Genomic DNA, 26,519 nt, shown 5'->3' on the forward strand with positions numbered 1-26,519 from the left:
TCCAAGAGAATGGCAGTGGAAGCTACGCTGACCAGATTACTAGCCTTAGAAGCTATAACACCGGTGCCTCCACAACAAATAAATACTGGTCATTATTCCATCTACTTTATCGTTCCCAAGAAGGAAGGAACGTTCAGACCTATCCTGGACCTCCAGGCGGTCAACCGTTACCTGAAAATTCCCCACTTCTGCATGGAAACCCTACGCTAGGTAATAAGGGTGATACAACCGGGAGAATTCCTTACCTCCCTGGATCTGTCGGAAGCCTACCTACACATTCCGATCCATCAAGAGCATCAGCGTTTTCTACGCTTCTCGATCCTGGACCGTCACTACCAGTTCTGGGCACTACCTTTCGGGTTAGCCACTGCACCCCCAGACGTTCACCAAGATCATAGTGGTGGTGGCAGCAACACTGAGGAAGGAAGGAATCCGCGTGCACCCTTATCTAGACGATTGGTTGATCAGAGCGAAATCCCCAGAGGAAAGCCACCAGGCAACCAACAGAGTCAAAACTCTACTGGAGAGCCTCGGGTGGGTGGTCAACACAAACAAGAGCTGCCTGCAGCCTTCCCAATCTCTAGAATACCTGGGAGTCCGGTTCGACACCAAACAAGACAAGGTCATCCTGACACCGACGAGATCAAAACTGATGACCCAGTTACGAACTCTGAGTGAACTTCGCCCCACAGCATGGGATTACCTACAAGTTCTCGGCCTCATGGCATCCACACTGGAAGTAGTCCCATGGGCACGGGCTCACATGAGACCCCTACAACGCTCACTACTATCACGATGGAATCCACTGTCCCAGAACTACACCGTACGGCTTCAGCTCCCAGACAGAGTTCAGGCCCAATTAGGATGGTGGCTACAAGAAGCCCATCTGAGCCAGGGAACGAGACTATCCTCCCCAACCTGGATCCTACTCACCATGGATGCCAGCCTACGAGGATGGGGAGCACACTGCCAGGAGCTAACCGCCCAAGGGCAATGGAACAAAGACGAGTCGGGATGGAATATCAATCGCCTAGAAGCCCGGGCAGTCAGACTAGCCTGCCTAAGGTTCGGTCACAGAATCCGAGGCAAAGCGGTCAGAGTAATGTCTGACAACGCCACAATAGTGGCCTACATCAACCGTCAGGGAGGAACCAGAAGCCAACAGGTGTCTCTGGAAATAGACCCCCTAATGTCATGGGCAGAAGTGAATCTTCAAGAGATCTCGGCCGTCCACATTGCTGGGAAAGACAATGTCGCAGCGGACTACCTCAGCAGAGAGAATCTAGATCCAGGAGAATGGAAACTGTGAACCACAACATTCCAATTGATAGTAAACTGTTGAGGAACACCAATCATGGACCTCCTGGCAAGCCGGTCCAATGCCCAGGTATCCAGTTGCTTCAGCCGCAGGCGAGAACCCCAGTCCCAGGGAATTGATGCCCTGGTACAGAGCTGGCCACAGGAGACTCTGTTATATGCCTTCCCGCCATGGCCCGTATTGGGCGCGATCATCCACAAAATAGAACACCACAGGGGGCCAGTACGTCTAGTGGCCCTGGACTGGCCAAAAGACCATGGTACGCAGACATGCGAAGACTGCTGACAGGGAACCCCCTGCTGCTACCTCCACACAGAGACCTGCTCCAACAGGGACCGATCCTCCACGAGGATCCAGCTCGATTCTCTCTTACGGTCTGGCCATTGAGAGGACTCGCCTAAGGAGGAGAGGATACTCGGGGGCAGTAATTGACACCCTATTCCGAGCACGCAAGTTCTCCACATCCCTAACATACATAAGGATTTGGAGAATATTCGAATCCTGGTGTGAGGACCACGACATCATACCACACTCAGTCAAAATTCCTGCGATTTTGGAATTCCTACAGAACAGACTTCAGAAGGGACCGTCCCTCAACTCCATCAAGGTACAGGTGGCGGCCTTGTCATGCTACGGAACCAAGAGCGAGAGCGGCAGCATAGCCTCTCACCCGGATGTCTCCCGCTTCCTCAAAGGAGTCAAGCACATCCGACCACCCCTAAAGTGGCCGGTGTCTCTTTGGAACCTCAACCTGGTCCTAGATTTCCTAGCAGGAACCTCTTTCAGACCTCTCCGCGGCCTGTCTCTCCGACTATTAACATTTGAAGACAGCCTTCCTGCTGGCAGTCTGTTCTGCTCATCATATATCCGAGCTACAACCACTGTCCTGCCAGGAGCCGTTCCTCAGACTCAACCCGGAAACCATCCAGTTACGCACAGTTCCGTCATTCCTCCCCAAAGTGGTGTCTCACTTCCATCTCAACCAAACCATCTCGCTACCATCACCAGATGAGCATAAGAATTCGGAAGAGGCTCGAAGTCTACGACATCTCAACGTCGGCAGGCTCCTAGTCCGATACCTGGAAAGGTCGGAATCCGTACGAAAGACGGACCATCTATTCGTCCTTCACAGTGGGAAGAAGCAGGGGGAAGCGGCCTCACGAGCAACCATAGCCCTTTGGATCAAAGAAGTCATCAAGGCGGCCTACGTGGAAGCAGGCAAGCCATTGCCTTTACAAGTCCAGGCTCATTCTACTAGAGCCCAGGCAGTGTCCTGGACGGAAACCAAGATGCTGTCACATGCTGAGATCCGCAGGGCAGCAACATGGTCCTCCATCCACACCTTCTCCAGGTTTTACCGCCTGGATGTTCAGGCTCGGGAGGACACAGCATTTGCAAGGGCAGTAGTATTTTATTTATTTATTAATTTGTTAGCTTTTTTATACCGACATTCATGGGTACATCATGCCGGTTTACATTGTAACTGTTCAACAAGAGGAGAAATACAAATAACAGGAGGGGGGAGCGGGAGCAGCGGAGAAGAGAGGAGAAAGAGCAGCAGCAAGAATGAAAATAGAAAAAGTGAGAAATTGCTAGGAACAGAACTGAGAGTTGGAGAAGTATATGCGGCATACATGATAACAAACAATAAAAAACTATGTACATGTTATAAAAAACAATATGTGCATGTTATAAAAAACAAAATAGATACATAATATAATGAAGGAAACGTGAAATACATGAGACATGATGGATACATGGGTACATAAAATACATGATTATACAGGTAAAATATATATATATATAACAAAAATTCACAGTGTTAATGCTTATCCTGATTGCCCTAAACAAGCTTTGGTTTTATGTTTTTAATGTGTGCAGCTGATGATATGAAAAGCTAGTTTTAAAATAGTTTTTTTTTGTTGCTATTACATCAGGTATATCATGCACATTACAAACCTCTGGAATTCACAGTGGCTGATAAATATGCAAGTCAGTGTTATATAAAGGTAAGAGAAGCCGTCAGCCCTTTACTTTAGGAGCTAAGACTTGTAGATTACATGGAGGTGGTACATGGAACCGGTTACGGCCTTGGCAGTCTCGTGCCTTGAGACGAGCTGAAACTGGAAGCATCTCAGATGCAACACTCGGTCTCCAGTTCCTGAGGAGGCAGGGTGTTTCGCTTTACAGCAGCCCCAAGAGCCAATATAAATACATTCTTGGAAGAAGCTTCTGCACACTTGGCTGCCAAGGGTCATGCTGAAATGCATCCATCTGTTGTGTGATGGAGCAGGGTGGATAAGGCTATAAATCAACTTCCTGTGTTCTCCTACAGCCAGTCCCCCCAGTCCGTGTCCTAAATGGTTTCCTGACTAAGAATTTTGTGTGGTACTTACATAGTAGCCATGTTTAGTTAAAGGATACCGTACTATGAACATCTGTGGAGTGCAGATGCAGTTACTTTGATTTGTCTGAGGGTGCTCACCTCTGTCTGTTCCTTCTCCCCTCCCCACCAACAATCTTCTATCCCCTCCTCTCCTAACACCTCCAAGGCAATAGCAAAAGTGGCACCATTGACCAGAGTAATACTAAGAGAATACTGTGCTGCCTGTCCCCTGGCTGACCCTCCTTTTTCCTCCTCATCTAAAAAGAGAGCGAGCAGGTAGAGGAAGGGTATTACTGTTAATTTACAAGACTTATTATAGCCCAAGTCAGGATTTTTAAAACTCTTACAACATACTGCAGTTTGTCGTTTTGAGAGTGTTTCACTAGGAGTACATCTGAGTTGTGTTGATGTCATTAAACTGTTTTTCCACTGGTTGATTCTGACTCTTACATCCCAGTGATTACATGAATCTCTCAGCTAGCCAGATGCCTGGATCTTTCATATGATTATTTTCAGATGATATGCAAACAAAATGAACAACAGATTCTTGGTCTCCATTTCATTGGACCAAATGCAGGGGAAGTCATTCAAGGATTTGCCCTGGGAATAAGGTAAGAACCTGGCTGCACTTTGGGAGATTCAGTGATAAGTTTCATTTTGGCAGCACTGTAAAGTCTGTTTTGTTGTATGTGGTGTTTTGTTGTTGTCACACTGGGTGTTCCAGAGAATGAGAAGAATGTAGCTTTCTGCTATAGCCAAATATCTTCATAAAAGAAAACATGATCTTTCATACATCTGTCTGTTATAACAGCAGGAGCTTGTCAGGTTAAGTGAATGCTTAATTTGTCCTGACTTTGGAGTTAAAACTGAGATGTTCTCGGGCATGCAATGACCCTAATGGTTCCCGTGCACCTTGTCATTACCTCAGACCATCAGTTTTTTCCCCTTCGTTCCTCATTATAGAGGCTGCAACCCTGGTACTCAAAAGCAGAGACAGGGGAGGTTGCCATCTTGAGTAGTTTCTTTCCTTAACTATCCAATAGGAACATAAGAGGTGCCAGGCTGGGTCAAACTCATGGAGCCCAGCATCCTGCCTCTGACAGGGGCCAGTCAGGTCACTTGGAAGTAGCAGCAGATCCTAAAGAGGATCCCATTCCTTGTTTTCACTCCCAGTAGTAAGAGTTGGCAATCCCAAGCTTACTTGGCTAGAAATTGTTAATGGACCTGTCCTTCGGAAACTAATCCAAATCATTTAAAACCTGCTATGCTATTAACCTTAAGAATATGACTTGCTATACTTGGTTGGACCAAGGGTCCATCAAGCCCAGTATCCTGTTCCAGCAGTGGCCAATCCAGGTCACAAGTACCTGGCAGGATCCCAAGGGGTAGAGAGATTCCAGGCTGCTTATCCCAAGAACAGCAGTGGATTTCTGCAACTCTACCTTAATAATGGTTAATGGACTTTTCTTTCAGCAACTTGTCCAAACCTTTTTTAAATGCAGTTACACTCATAGCTTTCACCACATCCTCTGGCAATGAATTCCAGAGCTTAATTATGTGTTGAGTTAAAAAAAAAAATATTTTCTCTTATTAGTTTTAAATATATCACCTACTAACTTCATTGTGTGTCCCCTGGTCTTTATACTTCTTGAAAGGGAAAACAGCTGATTCAGGTTTTCTCGTTCTACTCCACTCATATCTCCCCATAGCAGTCTCTTCTTCAAGCTGAAGAGTCCTAGCCTTTTTAGCCTTTCTTCATAGGGGAATTGTTCCATCCTCTTTATCATTTCGGTTGCCCTTCTCTGTATCTTTTCCAATGCTGCTATATCTTTTTTGAGATGCGGTGACCAGAACTGCACACAATACTCAAGATGAGGTTGCACCATGGCGCGATACAGAGGCATCATGACATTCTCTGTTTTATTCTCCATTCCTTTCCTAATAATCCTTAGCAATCTATTTGCTTTCTTGGCTGCTGCTGCTGCACACTGAGCAGAAGATTTCAACGTATTTTCAACGATGACGCCTAGATCCTTTCCATGAGTGGGGACTCCTAATGTGGAACCTTGCATTGTGAGCTGTAATTTGGGTTACTCTTCCCTAAGTGCATCACTTTGCACTTGTCCACATTAAATTTCGTTTGCCATTTCTCTCAGTTTTTTAGGTCCACTTGCAATTTCTCAAAATCCTCTTGTGATTTAACAGCTTTGAATACATTTTTTTATCATTGGCAAATTTGATCACCTCACTCGTTCCCATTTCCAGGTCATGTATATATTGAAAGCAGTGGTCCCAGAACAGATCCCTGGGGCACTCCACTATTCACCTTTCTCCATTGGGAACATTTACCATTTAGCCCTATTTTCTGTTTTTTATCTTTTAACCAGTTTGCAATCCACGAAAGAACACTGCCCCCATTACATGACATTTACATTTCCTAAGAAGTCTCTCATGATGGACTTTGTCAAAATGCTTTCTGGAAATCCAGATACACTATATCAACTGGCTCATCTTTATCCACATGTTTATTTACACCCCCTAAAAAATGTAGCAGATTGGTGAGGCAAGACTTCCTTGGCTAAATCCATGTTGGCTTTGTCCTATTAAACTCTGCCTATATATATGTTCAGCAACTTTGTTTTTTATGATAGCTTCTACCATTTTGCCTGATACGGACGTCACTAATCTGTAGTTTCCTGGATATCTTTTTAAAAATTGACGTTACATTGGCAACCCTCAAGTCTTCAAATACCATAGACGATATTAATGATAGCTTACAGATTTCCAATAGCAGGTTTGTAATTTCATTTCTCCGTTCTTTCAGCACTCTAGGATGTATATCATCTGGTTCAGGTGATTTGCTACTCTTTAGGTTGTCAGTTTGCCCTAGTATAGCTTCGAGGTTCACTGAGATTTGTTTCATTGCTTCTGAATCACCACCTTTGAATATCATTTCTGGTATGGGTATCTCTTGCATCTTCCTCCATGAATATCGAAGCAAAGAATTCATTTAGTCTGTCTGCTATGGGTTTGTCATCCCTAAGTGTGCCTTTACCCCCTTGATCATCTAATGGTCCAACTGACTCTCACAGGCTTTTCTTAGCGTGTAGCCGGATGGTCTCATGCTCCCCTGCCAGCAAATGGAGACAGAGCCAGGTTTCAAAGCTGACATCACCCTAGATATACACCTGCAGTGATCTCGGCCCTTCAGTATTTTTCCAGCTCCAGCAGATGCAGACATTCTTTCCCTATGGGGATTGCTGTACCTTTTCGAAAAAGTAATTCCACTTTTAAATTGGGGAAAAAATTGAGCCTCACTCTCCTTTAGTGATACCTAAAGGTCCCTCCCCCAGTTGAGAATTCCTGAGGTGATTTCTGAAATCCCTCAGAGGTGTGCCTTGGTCCGGTAGCCGGTTCCCGGCATGGACTTTGCTGCTGAAGCAGCTGAAAGGAATCCAAGCACGGCAGAGACAGCCAAAGGCCCCTCCCCCCCCCTTGCAGCCGGAGATGATATCTGTTCTCAGCCCAGGTAAGTTTAAAAAAAAAAAAGAGGGAAGATTTCCTTTCGATTCAGAGATATTGGAGGGGTTTCAGTAAGACCTTCCTCCGGTCTCCTTGCTTGGTGCACCATACAGACATCGTTCCTGATCCCGTTGGGGTAAGGGGAAGTGGGCTTCCGAGCGGGTTGAGCAGCCCCCTGGTGGGCTAGGCCCCGCTTTAGGCTTGGTTGGCACACTGCGTGCTGGCTGCAGTGGCGCCATCTTGTGCGTGTTTTTGTGCCTGTATTGCCCACCATAGAGCTTCGGTACGTGCAGTGCTTATCTGCTGTGTGCATAACGCCATTCGTGCACAACTTATTAGGCACAGAATACAAGTAAAGCCAGGCACACGGCTGTGCATGCGGCCCGCGTAGGTGCCTGAAATCTGTGCACATAAAATTTTAAGTGCGAGCTGTCTGAAGTGCAGTTACCATTGCCAATGGCTCCAGCAACAAAGAAATATAAGCGTCTTTCTCTCTGCACTGCTTGTCAGATTAGGGCTGCACAGTCTGACCTGGATTCCTGCTTATGTCAGCACTGTGAGGAACCTTAGGGAGAGTTGGCCTTCCCGGACTTTGCTAAGCCCGGCTCCTCCCATTCAGAGGATGGGTCAGCCACAGCCTTAACTGGAAGTACCGCATATCTGAGTAACCCTAGTACTGGGTCATCCATGGGAGAGAGAAATTCAGTGGCATCTACCCCAGTACCTCCAGGGCTAGGCATGGATCCGGCCACCTTCTCTTAGGTGGAATTCTTTCAAGGCTTTCAAGCCTTCGTACAGGTGCAGTCTGCTACCTCACTTGCCCCTGTCTGGACAGAACCTCAGCCGGTAAGCCCTCCCTCTCCCAGTCCTATCGGCAGACATTGAGGCATGCCTCGCCTCACCAAGGGTATCCCTGGCAGATTCCTGGATGGCACGGATGAAGAAGAGGATCCAGATTCCTTTGAAGATGGGGAAATACCCCCTGGTTTAGAACCGTATTGGACCATGTTACGGTTTTTCCAAAGAGACAAATTGCCAGGCCTAGTTTCCCAGTCCCTGAAGATGCTGGGAGTTCCTGGGGGAGGACTCTAAAACAGAACCAAAGAAGAATCCCATTCTGATTTCCCTACAGAAAACCTTTTGCTACTTCCCAGTACTGGAAGCCACCCAGGAGTTGATTGACCTGGAATGGGATGCCCCAGAAGTAAGTTTTAAAGGTGGATGAATGGTAGAAGTCCTATTCCCACTGGATCTGGCAGTGAAAGAACGTTTGCGTTTCCCTAAAGTGGATGCCCTGGTCTGCACTGTCTCTAAGCAAACAACTATCCCAGTGGAGGGAGGAGCGGCCTTAAAGGATGCGCAAGATAGGCGGATGGAGTCCATCCTTAAACAGGCCTTTGATGCAATAGCAATGACCTTACAGATTTTCTTGTGCCCTGGTATGTTTACAGTTCAGCCACATACTCCAGGGTCAAGCGGATAATGTCTGAGAACGGAAGCATACATCGACCGCCAGGGTGCAACCAAAAGCCAGCAAGTGTCACAGGAGATAGATCTTCTTCTGGAATGGGTGGAAATAAATAATTCCCTATTAACTTGTACCACTCCCGTCATGATTTTATAAACCTCTATCATATTCCCTCCTGCTTGTCTGCTCCAGGCTGAAGAGCCCTAACCTGTTTAGCCTTTCTTCATAAGGGAGCCGTTCTATCTCCTTTATCATTTTTTGTTGTCCTTCTCTGTATTTTTTCTAGTTCTGCTGCTTGTTTTTTGAGTTGAGGTGGCCAGAACTGCACACAATACCCAAGATGCAGCCGCACCATAGATGGACACAGATGCATTTTGATATTCTCTGTTTTATTTCTCTCTTCCTTTCTACACAGTTGCTAATGTTCTATTTGCTTTTTTTGATCACTGCTGCACAGTGAGCTGAGGATTTCAGTGTTTCATAATAGTCAGATCTTTCCTCCTTTCCCCTATGCCTACTCAGATATGCCATCATCATAGCATGCCAAGAACCAACCTGTCCGGCAAGTGAGAAGGCAAAGGGGGCCCCTATGCTAAAATACTTGGTCCTTGGTCACTCTTTTTTGTGTGCGTGTGTGGTCTTTCTTGAGGATTTGCCCCCACACCGGGAGTAGGCCACGCTGCTCCTTGAGTACCACAACCAGGTCAAGGTTTCAGGCTGTCCAATATGAATATGCATGAGAGGGATTTGCATGCACTGCCTCTGTTATTTGCTAATGCATCTCATTCATATTTGTGATGGATATCCTGAAAAACTCGAGGGCCAGCATGGCCTACCCCTTCCTCCCCACCCTAGTGACCTTTTTATTTGTTGACTTCTTCCCTGCACATCTTGAACTGCAGAGGAAGTTTTTTCAGAAGCTTTGGTGTAATGAGCGTTTAATTAGCCATTTGCTTATTGATGGTAGCAAACTGCGCAGCCTGAGGGGTCCAAGAGGGCGGCTCATGAGTAGCATCAGCACGCTTATTTATTTATTTGTATTTGATTGCTCATAGCAACGTAAGAAAAAAGAAAATGTAGAGAAAATATCAAACAAAAAATTATAACAACAAAATTAACAAGGGCAATCATTAGATATCTACCAAAGATAAATTAAAAGCAGTTGGACAAATCATCCAACCTTAATGCAAAATGATCATCAAATATAAAGCAATTTATACTAACCCAACAGGACAAGCAATAAATAAAATCATATCCGCTAGAGAAATTTAAAGGAGGTTATACCCACCCGCTCCACAAGCAAATATCTTAAAGCTAAGCACAAAATGAAACCTGTAGGAGAATAACGGGCGATCAAAATGCGTCTAAGTAAAAGCAGATGCAGAGAGCAAACACTTTGCAGCTTCCTAAAAGCACTGTGGTCACATTTGTCTCGCACGGAGCAGCCTTATTTAACTTTTCCTTGTTGAGGACCTGGCAGAAAAGAGAGTTGTAAGGAACGAGGGCCCGTGGAGAATGTCTGGTAATGCTTGATTGACACGCTTCCCATTTTCACAGCACGCGTTTATGCACCATTAATGCCCAGCAGTGGAGACTTCATTCCTGCAAAATATTCCTCTTTCTGCAGTTTGATCCAAAGTAACCAAGTGACAGAAGTTTCTTGAGCCGGAAAGCTTTACCACTTTGCATGTCCATGGACTTTTTAAACTTTCAGCCATAGTAAGACTACTTTGGGAACAGAGTATGTAAAGCATCATTTCAGCTTTGCCTAGTTGCAATAGGTAGTGCTGTGCTGACACACAGCACAGTCTTTGGGGGAAAACATATAGTTTTCCATGTTGTTTTTGGAAAAGCACATTCTAGGCCCTATTTCTCTGGGGAGGTATTTGATCATTACATATCCCTTGGCACCTTTTTCAGACATAAGGAGGTTAATCCTTATCTGGTGCATTTTCCATTTACTCGCTGCGATGAATAGGAAGTGTGCCATCTGCAGAAGACAGCAGCCATGTTGTTCACCTAGGTCAGGCTGAATTACAGTGCAGGTTCTGCACTCTGGTACCTACTGAAAATCTTGCCTGTCAGAACATCATTAGGCTTAGAAAAACCTGTGCCCTAATGCATATAACTTTGATTAAACTGTGCAGCGCTTTTGAAAAACCTGATTTACAAATCGATAATATTCTGGAGGTGGGCAGACTTGACATGGTAGCAAGCAAAAGGAGTCATGCCAAATACAATTCGATGCCAAACTTGGATGCTTTCTGTACCTGACTGGGCTACACACTAACCGAAGTGATGTCAGACCCTGAATTCCCCAGTTTTCCCTGACTTGGTCTGCAGTGCTTCTATAAATCTTATTTATTCATTACTGTAGAATAATGGAGTATATTCCCAAAAGAAGTGTATATTCAGTCAGGGAATCTTTAGTGCTTAAAAGTAAGTACGTCAGTAGCCAGCTGGAAAGCACAGGAAACATGTGCACGCTGTCTTCCTGGAATATTGTGTGGTGAGTGAGTTAGTTGTATGGTGCCACTGGCTTTTCCCTGGACATGCAGAGCACAGATTTGTCTTGTTAGCACAGAGTCTGTCTGTATAAATGCAGAAATTTTGCACCCATGTTTGAGTTATTTTTATCTTCTCGGTTTCTCTAGATGTGGTGCCACCTACTCACAGCTACTGAAGACAGTGGGCATTCATCCCACCTGTGCCGAAGAAGTGACCAAGCTTCACATCACAAAGCGCTCGGGCCTGGACCCGACGGTCACCGGCTGCTGAGGATAAACACCATCCCTGGTAAAACTAGAGAGCACACAGGGATACGTGACCTGGAAGTCAGGAGCAATCTAAAGAAACACTTCTGTCCGTTCAGCAAGCTTTCCCTTTCTCTTATCTTTGTAACGCTGACTTTGTCTCTGACTTATAACCAGACTTCTATACAACAGCACCAGCACTGATAAAGAGTGTCTGCAGAAGGAAAAAGTTTGCAAAACAGAACCCAGCTAGCCTTCTTGAACTGTTAAGGATGTTTTGCTTCTTGGTCGTTTGCATAGTGTGGCATGGGGACTGCTGGAGCGGGAGGGGAATTTGGCCCTAGAAATGGGCAGAATCTCCTTAGCCCTCACTGGTCCGTGCCCTTTCATTAAACTCTCAGCCACCAGAGGGCTGGGAGGGTCTTAGGATTTCAACTTGCTACACCCAAATTTCAAACCAAAAACTCCACTCCTAAACCAAAAAACAGAACAGCCCCACCAGCTGAGCTGGGAGATCCTTTCCTGCCCTAAAGATGGCTGCTTATTCCCTTTCTCCGTCACACATTATTGCATTTCAGTTAAGCTGAGGAGGACAGTTCTAATAAGTATGTCATCTGTTGCCATTTATTTTATCTTTAAAGCCAGTAGCAATGTTTGAGGAGAAATAAATGCCAATAAACAGAGAAAGGAAGCCATCAGTAAAATTTTCTCTAGTCTTCTGCTTAGAATTGTTTTTTTTGGTTTTTTTTTTTTTTTAAATCTCCTGTGGGCAGCAGCGCAGCCCACAGGACTGGGTGCGTTCAGATACTGAATTGCTCTGAACCGTTCCTCTATTGCAAAAGCATCAGGAAGTGCCTGATCTCTGGGTGAAGCTGCCCTTCCAATCGGAGCCTCAGCAGAGCAGAAATGCGGCCCTGCTGAGTTCTGACTTTAATTCTTACGGTGTCCAGAAGGTGGAGGTGCCGACTAGCTGGTAGAAATAAAGCAAGACAGAGGGTCCCAATTGCAGAACCACACTTATAAAATGCCTCTAAAATGGCAGAGAGTAAGCATCAGGTGCCTCAAAAGATGGTGTCTCCAGCGTGATAACAAGGGGAAAAAATCCTCTGTGACCATCCACTTCTGCAGCAACAGTCTGCTAAAAGGTTTGGAAAAGAATAGCACTTTTTTTTCCAGACTTATTCTGTTTCAGTAAATGCTATAGTTTGATTTTCTAGAGTGAGTTGTCAGTTTTGCATGAGAGAAGCTGATAGTCTGCCTTTAGTGTAGAGTTGTGCTCTGACGAGCTTCACAATAAGCACCATCTGCAGATGTCCTCCTTAAACGATCACTGTAAGCTGGTGCTTCTCTTACCTCTGCTCTGGCTCCTGCACGTGACTGCAGGATAACCAGGCGAGTACAGGGTCTGAGTCTGCGCATGTTCCTTCCCTGCATCTTAGTTTGGATGAATTAGAAGCAGGGGGAGTTTATCAGTCAGTGCTGAGCCAAATGCATCAAAGGAGGGCTGCAGTCCACATTTCTCATAGCATCTGAATCCCCAGACTCCACAATGTGCTTGTATCACCTGAATAGACAACGAAAGAAAATATGGTAGGAACAAAAAATGCACTTGGACCCTTGCCCATGTAGTGCTGCTGATGCCTTTCAAACCACTTTTGAAAAATACTGTCATGTTTTTAGCCTTTCTTCAAAGACCTGCTGTCTGCTCTGGTACAGTAAAAAAAAAAAAATAAGAGGACATCCTGAGGAAATTGTCATAATACTGTAACAGGAACATGCTTGCCCTATAGAGAATTGTAAAAATGGTACAATTTACAGTAAAAGCAAGTGACTTTCCAAATACAAATTACTGGCCCCACTGGCTTTGAATGTTCAGTGGATCTCATAGTTCCACCTGTCTGCAGGAGGTCACAGACATCATCTGTTCACATCATCTCTTCTAGCTCAGCATGGCACATCCCTTTTACCTTTGTCCCCTGGTGAGTGCTGTGTTGCCCACTAATAATGTTGTGACAGAGAGGCAGTGTTCCCAAAGAGGGCTTACTGTCTCATGTGGCTTAATAGTCCTGTCCTTGTCTACTCTCTGACCTCAAAGTCTGTTCTGAAACTCTGTTTATCAATTAGGTGAGGGAGATGCTGTGGAGGTGAAATTAGGACACCGCATGCCACACAGCCAGGTGCAATATACTTTCAAAGACCTTTTCCTACCCCCAAACAAATCATGTCTGCATGCTGTCAGTAGTTCTCAAAGAAAAAAGTCAACTGCATTGACGTTCTGCTTCAAGAGCTTTGTGTGATGGGTTCCCTACACTCCTGCTAAGGAAACTTTTCTGCCTTCATTTATAATGCAGCTGCTTACCATGTACCTTGCAGGCTTAGAAGAATGCAGGCTCTTCCTTAGTGTTCCTTTGATCTGGTCCTTCCTCGGCACAAGCTTCTGTGTTCCGTGCGGCTGAATATAGATCGACATTTCCACTTCTCTGCCGATCTGTGTCTGCGCAATGCAGACGTGCCGGAAAAAGCCAGCGAGGCACAGCCAACGGAACTGCAGATTTCTCGTGTGCTTTTCAGGGATGGTCTCCTAAAAAAAATATACCCATGGTGGTATAAAATATATACAGCCTGACAGATGATTAAATTAATGGACTATGTGTGATGTAAATGAACATTTGAGTCATTAAAGGCAATCAGGTTCCCTCTGGGGGTACCAGCTAATGATAGCTTGTGTGAAAACCCACTCAGTGGGCCAGACAAGCCTGAAGGAAGTGCTGGTTCCCAAATCCATGTGCACGTGAGTAGTGCTTATTGTATATAATACACTGAATCAATAAAATATTAATTTGCTACATTGTCAGAAGTGATGATGTTTTTAACAGGAATCAGCTTACCTGTGTGACATTACAATGGTTAACTTTTGAGGGCTCCAAGGTGAGAGGTTCTTTCAAACAAAAACACCTGATCCACTGATAATTTTAAGAACAGAAGAACTGCCACACTGGGTTAGACCAAGCCCAGTATCCTGCTTCCAACAGTGCTCAGTCCAGGTCACAAGCACCTGGCAGGATCCCAGATAGTAGATGGATTTATGCATGGCTGCTTCATGGCTGCTGAGGAAACCTGGAAGTACAAGAAACAATGGTCTCCATTACGCGTGGTAGAAAACAAGAGACATCCCTATGAAGTTAAAAAAAAAAAAAAAAAAATTCCATTTCAGCATGTAAAAGAATATTTAAAAAAATCCATAAGCATCACTATTGATTTTCTGCAATTAGTTATAACTCCTGCTTCCTTCCTGCAATTTAAATCCTAAATGCTTCTTGTTGGTTTTGTGTTGCCATCTCTCTTGCCCTTAAAATATCACTCATCTTCCAGGGTGGAAGAATTTCCCTGTGCATGGTCCCTGCCTGTGTTAAGCTGCTTGAATGAGTAACTCAATTACCAGGAGTAAGTTATTCTAATGCACTGCTTACCATATCTGTAGGTACCTACAGAGGGTAAAATGTACAGCACTCCCTGGGTGAAAGACATGGATAGCATACAAAACTGAAATTAATATACATTAAAAAAAATCTGTGATCACAGTAACCCTAGTGCATCATCATCATCTTTGAATAATATGTATGTTGGCCCAGTAAAAGGTATCACAGCCTGCAACATGGTTACTGGAATTTGTTAATCGAAACTGAGGCACTTAAAATAAGGAATTACATGTGTAGACTTGGCTGAGTGTGCTTATGTGAAATTTCAGCTTCTAAAACTAGTCATAAAGTTCATAACATGCATACATTTGGCTGCACAAAATGTGTTATCGGGGTCATCGTCTCGAGTCTGTGTATAAGTTACATTTTTAAAAAGTGCGTGTGCAAATGACACCACTTTTGAAATGGAATAAGTTACGTGCATTCGTTTAACCACACAGCAACACAATATTCAAATACAATTTATGCAGGTACTATGTGCTTAAAAATCAGGATCTATTTTATTTTTACTTACATACTGCCAAAGCCGTTACAACTCGCAATTTCAAATGCTGTATAAAGAATAAAAGAGAACTAAAACTCCATCAAAGTCTGCATGTAACTTTGCAGTTAGGCGATCTACTAGTAATTTGCCCATCAGTGCTTTCCATATATAAAAACGGATGTATTTCCTTTAGCCGACATCCGTTGCATAAAGGTGGAGGCCCCCAGTAGACCCAGCCTGGTACTTTTAACACCATTTATTTTTTAATAAATTATCGCTGGCATAAATGACATTCTTAAAGGCTTGTCAAAAACAGTGCAGCATAACGAAATGAGGCAGGTGAGTAGGGGCAAAGTACTGTATTTTGGAGGAGCATCGAATATTTGCTCAAAAATGTTTTGGGTTAACAAAAGAACCTGTTGGCCTAGTGTAATATTTAGCTAACAAGTACTGCATCAAAAGTAAGATTGAACGTGATGGGGATCATGCTCTATGACCAAGATGCTTTACCTTGTAAGCCAAATTGAAAGAGGTACCTTGCGTTACAAGAGTATGTGGACGTTTCATATTTCTAGCTGAAGTGCCCAGGATCCCCAGCCAAGAGCCAGCACCAAGCATGAGTCAGCCAGTGGGAGAACACTGTTATTTTTTTACTCTGGTTCTTCATCTCTCTTCCCTCATTACTCTACCCTGAGCTTTGAAATCCTTGGCTGTTGAGACATTTATTAAGTGTTCTAACATGGCTTCCTTGTTTAAAAAAACCTCTCTCGATGATTCTCAGTGTGGGCTATCTTTATGCAAATGATGTTCAGCTGGCAGCACCAGTTGGCATTGATTTGGCAGCGGCAGCAGCAGTGACTCGTTTAAATAGAGGTCTTTGGGGAATCTCCAGTTGGCTTTTGGAATGTCTGTTGGTGCTGAATGGAGATAAATTCTCTGTATAAATGGTGGGGAACCTGTTGGTTTGTCAGTTTAATGAGATTGTAGTGGATTATGGTGGATAGGTGAAAGATACGGATGTGTGTTTGGATGCTTCCTTTGAGTTGGAAACATTTGTCTCCATGGTAGTTCAAAAACATTTTAATCTTAAACAAGGTCAGTTTTTTCAGACAGTGGTTCTGGTGTCAGTATCCTCCCTTCTTGGCTACTGCAGTTGCCTCTTGATAGGGCTTCCTGCCAAGGACCTAGAGACTGTACGTTACCCAGAATATGGCAGCATGGGTGATCTCTGGCTGATCTCGCAGACTTAGAGCTGCACTGTTGCCAAACAGAATACACTAGCGTCTGATGGTTGCTTGGGCTAAGTTTAAACTGGCACTGATAATTTTTCAGGTCATGGGGAGGCCGGAGCATTTGAAAAAGTGGGTAAGATGATATTCTCCATGTCGGGAATTAAGATTTAGCTTGGGGAGGAGGGCCCTATTGTTCTTGCCATCGGCCCATGAGATCAGAACAGTAGAGTGGGCTGCAGTTGTAGAACTCCCGACCAGTCAGTATTAGATTGGAGCTTAGCTACAGGGCTGTCAGGAAAAAACTGAAAACAGTTATTCCCAGGCTCAGGATAAAGAGGGCTACTGGAGCCAAGTTATGTGATGCAAAGGACAACTAAAAATCAGGGTTATTTTCTTGGTATAGGGTAGCGTAGAATTGGGATGCTGGAGCTTTAAAGTTTTTGGTTGCAGTTGTAGGGATTTTTATGATTTTTAGCCTGCAGCTGTTGGCATGCTCTGGGTGGGCTATTAATTTCTGAGATTGGATTTTACTGTATTTTAATGATGATGTACACCATATTGGGCAGGTCTGCAGAATATAAGCAATAAAAGAAATGAATTAAAAAGAAAATCCAGTCACGTGGTGAATCCTAGTAGATTCCAAGGCTGGAAGGAGGACATCAGTGAAAAGAGAACAGAAAAAGAATCATGACAACTTTGTGGGGATGATGCTGAATCTGATGGGAGTCAAGTTTTCAGAGGCCTTTCCCCACAGAAAGGCGAGGAGGGGTGTGTGATTACCATTGCATGTAAAGGAGCATGCCTTATAGTGAAACAAGTTTACATTGCTCTTTTTCACAGCTCACGTATAGTCACATGCTTTTCTTAAGGATGACTTTATTTATACTCTGTCTCCAAATGTCTGCACTAAGTCAATCACAGGGTATTAGTGCAGCATGGTCATGTACAGCACCAGGTCCCGCTCCATTTGAAGATGAGGTTCATGGACGTTGCTATTGTACCTGCTTTAACCACACACCAGACCATGCCTGATAGAAATAGCATTCTTTCTGTACCAAGATTGCTGAAATAATTACAGAGAATTACAAAAAAAAAAAAAAAAATCTGCTTTAGGGCATGCAATGTCTGGATTAATTGCGCATCTCTGCTTAACTTATGGAACATAAGGACATGAATGCACACACACACACACTCCTGGGACATACACTATCCTGTACAAATAGAGCTTTAGAATGGAATTGTTATAAAGAAAGAACATTTTTCCTGTAGATAGGGATGATAACTTTCACACCGGTGTGTGGGCACACGTGTTCGCGCATATGTCAGCCCACACCGAGGGACGCAGCTATTTTATAACTTGCATTCATACATGGATGCACATTTTAAAATAGCCTGGCCGCGTGCACATCTGCGCCAAATTTTAAGGGGGTGCACAAATCCCACTTCTGCTACGTAAATTGGGAGATTAGGAGGGGTGCACACTGACACTATTCCCAGTTTTACCAGTTGGTCCCCAGTTAGAGAGGACCTCCAACCCTCCCTAGTTCAATAGCCTTCACTCCTCCCTTAAAACCCTGCAGATCTGCCTAGTTTTTATTTTTTTATTTTATAAACTACACATCATCCTTCGGAGAAGTAAAGTTATGCACATGCTGGATCGCATCAGTATTTATGAGTACATCTCAGGTTCATGCTCATGCCCCACCCAGATTATGCCCACACTCCACCCCTTTTTTTGAAAACTTCCAAGATGTGTGAGCTGCGGCATTTACTCGCATGTCTGGTGGACTTTTAAAATCCGCTCAGCATGCATGAACCCTTACTTACTCACATATCCCCCGATTGATGTGCGTGCCAGATTTTTTTAAATGCACCTTTTAGACAGCAATTGCCATTTCCTGTAGACTTAGAGGGCAATTGTAAATCTGTCTACATCAGTACAAAAGGCCTGGGTTATGTTTTATCTGCATCTTTGCCCCAATTTTCAAAGCAAAAGTTCCTGGGTTTATTTGCATCTTCCTTTTTCCATGGAAGAAAACGCATGTAGATTTGAAAAGATGATCTAATACCTCCTCTCTCTGCTTGTGAGGGAGGCAGCCCTCTGTCTGCCCCATGAGCCCTTTCAGATTGGTTGGAGATGGACATGTGAACCCTTTGGGCCAGTGCCAGAAGGAAAATGTCCAGTCTGCAAGCAGACCTGTGTCAGTAAGGCAACAAGCCACGATCCAGGCCAGAGGTGAAAAAAGTCTGAAAAGCAGGCGGGGTCAGGAACAGAACCGGATCAGGGCCGAAGGCAAGAATCCAAGACTCAAGACATGCAGGGATAGAAGTTGTTGCTCAGGCATTACCCAGCTGAATGAGCAAGCTTATATACCAGAAGAGCACTGCCAAGGTCTGCCACAGGAAGTCCCGGTTGCTGGGCCTATAAGGCCAGGAAGTGAAGACAGTCTTGAGTAAAACAGGAAGCAACCAAGGAGCCAGTGCCAGAGACTCTTCCAGAACTCTCACAGGTAGCAGACCTCAACGCTGGAGTCAGAAACATGGCTCACCAGGTGCCCTTCTCGGAGTAGAGGCCTGGCTGGAAGTATGCTACACCCACCACTCCCCTGGCATGCCTTCTTTAATTGCGGATAAAAGTAAATGCTTTGTGGAACAGCACACTTACGTTTAGCAGGAGTGAAGGAGAACAATTTCAGACAGCTTTGAAAATCGACCTTAGGAATATTTGGGAATATGGGTTAACCTCTAAAAACAAGACAAATATCTCATGAAACCTTTTTTATTGCACTAATTTCATACATTTCTTGACTAGCTATTAGATGGAGGCTCCCTTCTGAGCTTAGGAAGGGAATATTTAGCGCTTGAGAGCTTGTCAAGAAATGCATTCTGTTAGTCCAATAAAAAGGGCTCACCTGCTCTATTTTTGTTTTGGTTTTTATTTGTTAATGTTTGTTTCCATGCATTCAGGTGAATTAACAGGCAGCCACACTACTTTATTCATGAATGTAGACATCATTTGCCAATCGGAGACCTCCATTTGCGCCTTCGAATTTGATACAAATTGTATAATTGTCTCTATTTATTTGGGACAAGCTATTTTCCAGAATTACAAAGAAAAATCTAGATTGGAGTAAAAATATCTTCATTTTTATTTGCATGGTAGGATTTTGCACCAGCACACAGAGAACAATTATGTCTCTGTAGTCTTTGTTAGAAATCCCATTTCCTTGTCTTTTGCAATGTAAATAATAATATAAAAAAAAAAAAAAAATAAAAGTAGCTGCTCGTTAACTCTGTGCCCAGGCGAGATGTGCAGATAAAACAAGTGAAAAATATCAGGAAACCCGAGCTTTTCCCTTGGAGAAATGGAGGGAACTAGTGTTTGTTGGGCTGCATCCTCCTTGAGAAACTTTCTGGAAGACATTGTTCTTGGAGCCGCGACATGGAAACAGAGTTCTTATTCACTTCACCATTGTTCCTGCCTGGCCGGGCCAGATTAGAGATTCCAATAATGCATTAAGCCAGGACTATTAAACATATAAGAGGAAACAATTTAAGAACATAAGTCACTCCAAAATGAGTAACGATCGTTTCAAGCATTCAGAACTATCTTTTTTTTTTTTTTCTTCATCGTTCTGCTGCCAATGATCATTTTTGACCCCTGCGGTTGGGTAATTTTTTTCTTTATTGGCAGTCTCTCCATACACTAATTTATTAACTTTCTAGAGAAAATGTTTCCTTATATCATAGCTTTCGCCAGCTGCAGGTTGTCTCATGGGTGAGAAGCTGACAGTGAGTCACAGAAGGACCCGTAAGAAGTTTGTGATGTGGCTGATGTTCCTTTATTTGAGACTAATTTTCATTAGCTGTCGGATGCTTCACAGGTACAGCCAAGTGTGTACATGTTGCTGCCCAAAATCTTCTGTGTGATTACTGTTGCCAAAATTTCACACCTCTGTTTTGTCCATGAATGCCAGCTTTTACAGATTAATTTTGGTAAAATGCCTTACAAATTGTTAGCCTGCTAGAACTTCATTAATGTTAGCTGTAAAATTAATGGTAAACATTTAGGTATTTTATTAGGATTTAATTTGTTGACCAGGAAAGTCATATGAAGAAAGGCTTGACAGATGCAAGTTCGGGCTCGTCCTCTTAGAAAAGAGATGACTGAGATAGGAGACATTGTAATGGCTCATTTTCAAACTACCCAAAAAAGAGCCAGAATATTGTGAAATGCACAAACACAATATTAAATCTCCAAAGCATCCACCCTTTCATTTTTGTATTTCTTCAATATCACCATGATTTTACTTGAATTTCTTTAAGCAATGCTGGAAAAAAACACATTAAATCTATATAGCAAGGCTGTTCATAAGACGCGTGTAGCTTTTGGAATTACATCTGTTTTGAAGATACTGTGGGTCACATATACTCATAAGTTTTACTGGACTTGCCAAGTTTTTGGGGTTTTTTTTAAAGATTTTCATTGTTGCAAATAAAAATGCTCTTCCCTCTGTTGTGTCCTTTCATTGCAGTGCAGCTGTTAAATGAGCAGAAAGGAAAAAGCCCGACATAGTGCCATGTTTTGCTAGTTTCTGCTTCAGCGGTGCCCGGCTAGAAACTGCCACTATCCCCTATCGGTGAGTCACAGAAGAACCCATAAGCAGTTTGGGATGTGGCTGATGTACCTTTATTGGAGACTAGTTTTCATTAGCTGTCGGATGTGAGAGAACACCAATTCCTTGAGCAGTGTAGCTGCTGTCTACACAAAACACCTTTCATAAGAGGTCAAAGCACACATCTGCCTGGTCTGCTGGCAGCATGAGTTAATGACTGCCAGAGTTCCTTGGAACAGTTGTTTCTTTAGAGGATGATCCTGACGTCAACATGAGGTATTACGATGACGTTCATGCAGTCACATGACACTCATAAAAGGAATAAAGACAAAGGTCTATAGAAATCTAACAGGTTAATTAGCCCGTATTCTAGACACTTCACAAAGGACGAGCTCCTTATTGAAACCAGCACCATTCTGTTTCTGAATTTTGCCCACCAGGGTGAGTAGTATTGAGGTGGAAAATCCAAAGCTGTTGATTTCGTTTTTCAAACAAAGCCTGGATCAGATAGTGCAGTTGTCATGTTAGTTCCTTGAATGTGTGGCTATACAGCTCAAAAAAATAAAATAATACATAAGGTAAGACCTTTTTATTTCAAATATTTATATTTTTGTATTTAAAATATCACCTCTGAGTGGCTTACACAATGAAAATTCATAAAATTAAAACAAATAAGTACAAAAAGATCTTGTGCAAGTTGTTAATCGCAGCTTACATACTGAAGGGATCTCCAGCAAACCACTTTGTGAAGATCTCAGGGCTCAGGAGGGATTATGACAGGCAGCATTGAGTTAAACCAGGGTAATGCTATGTATTTCTTGACTCTCTTTTGGGAGATAAACAGGAAAATGTGAAATCAATATTGTACTTTGCTAAAACTCAAATTTCATGATATTCTCTGCTTTTGTAATTTCCATTGTAAATACGCCTTTTCCATGAGATTCTCAGGCCTGGATTAAACTAATGGAAAATAAATTCAACAATTTTCATTCCATTGAGGATGTCACTGGTTAATACACTACAGAATTGTTGCATATTCTGTATATTTCCTGTCATAGGGAGTGTGAGAGACTGATGTGATGTCGATCTTGGATCTCTCTGGTTTCTGCAATAAACCATGTTTTGTTTGTTTTTTGCTGGAGTAATTCTTGGATACCAGCAGCAAGTTCTTCCCCATCATATCACTTTTGACGATTACTCATTAGGGAATTTTCACATGGACCTTTCCTAATCAATGCAATAACAGATTCAGGCCAGCATGACAGCTTCACTGATCTGCTGTTCAGTTCTGGAGCCTAGGTAGTTCCTTGAGCTTGCAAGCATTTTAACCTTCAGCCAATTAACCACAGCTCTCCACTGTGGGGAGCAAAGGATGTTGGCTTGTATTATGACTGTTAGTCTCGACTCCCTTGCCCTAGTTTATATCTTAGTGGAGTGCAGCCAAAAACAATGGGAGATAAGTTTAGTGCTAACAGCGAAGGAGTTTCTTAATTTGATGCAGTCAAATAGCATTATTCATCTTGTGAAGTAAAAAAAAAAAAACACATTACTTTTAAAAAGCCTTTTGGTGTGTTGTGGTCACTGCAAGGAAGATAGCTCAAGAATGGTCCTGTTGTCATCACGTTTTATTTAGAATTTTTTTGCATGCTTTGACTAATGGTGCCTTTCTTCTGCAACCTCCCATGGATAGTCCGTGGCTGAGTTGCTGTGTCACTCCTCACATGCGTCTTTCTCTTTACTGTCCACTCTATTCCCATGGCAGGAACGCAGTGTCCTTCCATAACAACAACAACAGGTCCAAACCGTCTGTCATTCCCCGGCTTGCTCTTTGAAAACCAACTTCCCACATTGTCTGGCCTTGCAGGCTGGATGCACTGGGGAGGTGATTACTCCCTCCTCCAAGCCTGTGGTCTCTGCCAAATTCTGGGTGGAAGGGAGCACCCTTTCTCTATTTTTATTTTGGCGCAAAATACTAAATTAGCATGTCTCCATTTGTCACCAAACCTCCTTTTTCTTTGGTTCACTTTAATCCATTTTGCTTTGATGTGCAGGAAAGATATCTTTATAGGAAAAGTCGAGGTCAGACAGGCAGCAGAATTAAGCAGTCGGAAACAAGATGGTATTTCAGTACTGGCATCCATCTAAGACTTGGTGTACAAGGAAGCATAGGCCCTCTAGCAGGAAATGTGCAGTGGATGCCAGGATTCCTCTCAAGGAAATATGAACAGAGTGTACACAGGAGTCGTAGTACAGTGTTTAGAATGGTTTACCAGTAAGTACTGTACTGTACAAGGGAAAAATAGTCCAGTGTCTAAAGGAACATTTAAAATAACTGTGCAAGGACATACTGATACCTAGTAAATATCTGATGTGTTCATTAAAGGAATGTTTTGTACTCTTGTCAGCAGTGATGTCAGGGAATGCTGTATGAATGTAAAATAATCAAAACTTTGAAGTTACCTCTTTACACTAAAGAGCACATAATTAAGAACATAAGAAATTGCCATGCAGGGTCAGACCAAGGGTCCATCAAGCCTAGCATCCTGTTTCTAACAGAGGCCAAAACCAGGCTACAAGAACCTGGCAATTACCCAAACACTAAGAAGAACCCATGCTACTGATGCAATTAATAGCAGTGGCTATTCCCTAAGTAAAATTGATTAATAGCCATTAATGGACTTCTCCTCCAAGAACTTATCCAAACCTTTTTTGAACCCAGCTACACTAACTGCACTAACCACATCCTCTGGCAACAAATTCCAGAGCTTTATTGTGAGTTGAGTGAAAAAGAATTTTCTCCGATTAGTCTTAAATGTGCTACTTGCTAACTTCATGGAATGCCCCCAGTCCTTCTATTATTTGAAAGGGTCAATAACCGAGTCACATCTACTCGTTCAAGACCTCTCATGATCTTAAAGACCTCTATCATATCCCCCCTCAGCCGTCTCTTCTCCAAGCTGAACAGCCCTAACCTCTTCAGCCTTTCCTCATAGGGGAGCTGTTCCATCCCCTTTATCATTTTGGTTGTACCTTCTCCATCGCAATTGTGCACGTGGAGGAAGCTCACGCACGCTGGAGCCCTGTGAAAGCATGATTTTGGATACAAACTGAGTGCATATCATTTTGAACTGAATTGCCACTTTAGTTGTGAAGTTGTAAATAGATGGTTGTAACCCAAGAATAATGTCTAATTTTATTTTCCCAGAAAGGATGGCATTGAGTGGAATACGTCGTGCTGCTGGGACTGAGTGTGCACCTGCCAAGTCTCCAGCACTGTTGTCTCTGCCTCTTGCTTGAGTTTCTGGGATTTTCTTAGTCCTATATCTCATTAGTGTATCGAAATTTCCTGCAGAATGTTCAGATCTCTAGTACAAGGCTACAAAACCTCCTGTGTAGCTCTGAAAGCTATAGCAGGGGCAGTGAGTATATTTTTGGAGTATTGCAATGAGAGGTTTTTTTTTTCTGGCACCAGAAGAGAGGGGCCCAGGAGTTTGCATGTATTAAAAACTATCACATTAGTGTCAGGGCAGCGGCTGCACAAATCTCACAAAGATGTAATTTTCTGTTTGTGATCAGGGAGCAGTCCTCATGCTAAGGGAGCCTTTTTGGGTGGCAGGAGTTAAGAGTCAGGAGAATCACATTTCATCCTTTCCTGTGTGACCATGTGCAGGTTACTTCACTCAATTGTAACAGGGTTATGAAGTTAATGACAAGAATCTTTCCTCTCTGATTAGGTATCAGATTGGGAAGCTAGGGATGGTCAGGTGATGGCAAGGGAGACTGGGGTACAGGTGAAGTGATGGGAAGGAAGACTGCCTCTGCAGGGCTCACTTGGAAAGTTCAAACGCAAAAAAACAGCTTCCATGGGAACATGAAACACATGGACAACCTTCTTGGTGAAGTGCGACATCTGTCACTTTAACATGAATAACTAATTAACAAAAACAAGTATCTGAAATCCCTTCCTCTGGTGCCTGCTAGAAGCTTCCATATTTGGGGTACTCCAGGCCAGCTCCATTGTAAGATAAATTTCAGTGCCATTGCAGGGGAAGGATTTCCTGCAGTCAGTAAATCCCATCTCCGGGCATGACAGCTTTGTCACCCTGCTTTACGGTTTCTGCATTTCAGAATGAGACAGAGGTAGTTTGCCAGCGCTGCCTGGGTGTCAGGAGATCTCAGTCCAAGTGTAGCAGCATAAAGATGTTCTGGCTGGAAACCTCCAATCCAAAACTCAATCCTTCAGGGAAAAAGAAAAACAAATTTGGGTGAATCCTGTGCGTGGAAGAACATTCATGCAAGTAGCAGAACACCATCCTCAACGTTTATTTTTTGAAGGGGGTTGACGGGGGACCTCATGCTACCGTAATCACAAGTCTTGAACTCGGCCTCTCTTTGACGAAGATCAAATGTAAAGGCTGAGTCATGAGCTTAAGGACATTCCCCTCTTGACCTTTTGGCTGAGCTTGAGAACCTCCCATTAAAAAAAAAAAAGTTTATATATATATATATATATATATATATATATATGAGCCCATCTGGAAATAGCTGCTAACCCTATTTTTGTAAGCAGACCCAGTATGTTCCTCCTGGAAGATGTCTGAGACAAACTGTGGTGTAAATACAGAGATATCTCCTTCCCTGGCATTACATTACAAACAACAACAGTGGCTGCACTAACCCCAGCTGCTGTTGGAGTGATATTCAAATGGAGATTGCATTTCTTATGCAAACACCACCTAAACCCTTCAGAGGGAAATGATCGAATCCAGCTCTTCATCTGCACTACTGTTTCTCATTCTTATGATTTTTTTGAATGCTGTCTAAAGAGACATTTTAGCAGGCAATGAAGGGGCATTGTACACCTGTCGGCTGACTCCAGGTCACCTGTTTGACTTTGAACATTTCTTTGAGTTCCCACCTCCGGATTTGTCTGGACTACAGTTTTTCTCTTATGGAGGAATATGGAGTACATAGGACCCTTTAAAAGGTGGGACAGCTTGTGTGCTGCTAAATGTGAAGGGTTGTGGTACAGTACTGAATTCATTTTCTAATTAGTGCTAGGGAGATGTAATTGGTTTTCTCAGTTTACCAGATGAGTTTGGATATTTGGCAGATGAGAGAGGTTTGAGGTGTCATGGCGCAGTCAGATTGAAGAAAACGAGCATTGGGTTGACATTTGTAAATTGTGGTATTCCTTTCTAACCAGGAAAAAAACAAGACTACAAGTCCCAGAATCCTTAGAGATAAGTTTTAAACAACAC

General features: G+C 43.3%; 1 protein-coding gene across 2 annotated transcripts in view; it reads left to right on the forward strand.

Moving 5' to 3' along the window:
* TXNRD2 (thioredoxin reductase 2) overlaps positions 1–14,295 on the forward strand; it is a 110,044-nt gene extending 95,749 nt beyond the window's left edge. For both annotated transcript variants that reach the window (XM_029572008.1, XM_029572007.1), the window contains 3 exons: positions 3,256–3,327; positions 4,221–4,315; positions 11,349–14,295. In XM_029572008.1, coding sequence (XP_029427868.1) covers positions 3,256–3,327; positions 4,221–4,315; positions 11,349–11,472 — 291 coding nt within the window. In that variant the 3' untranslated portion in view covers positions 11,473–14,295. The remainder of the gene's footprint in view (positions 1–3,255; positions 3,328–4,220; positions 4,316–11,348) is intronic.
* Positions 14,296–26,519: the final 12,224 nt, after the last annotated feature.

This window comes from Rhinatrema bivittatum, chromosome 11 (genome assembly GCF_901001135.1).
Source record: "Rhinatrema bivittatum chromosome 11, aRhiBiv1.1, whole genome shotgun sequence".
NCBI lineage: Eukaryota > Metazoa > Chordata > Amphibia > Gymnophiona > Rhinatrematidae > Rhinatrema > Rhinatrema bivittatum.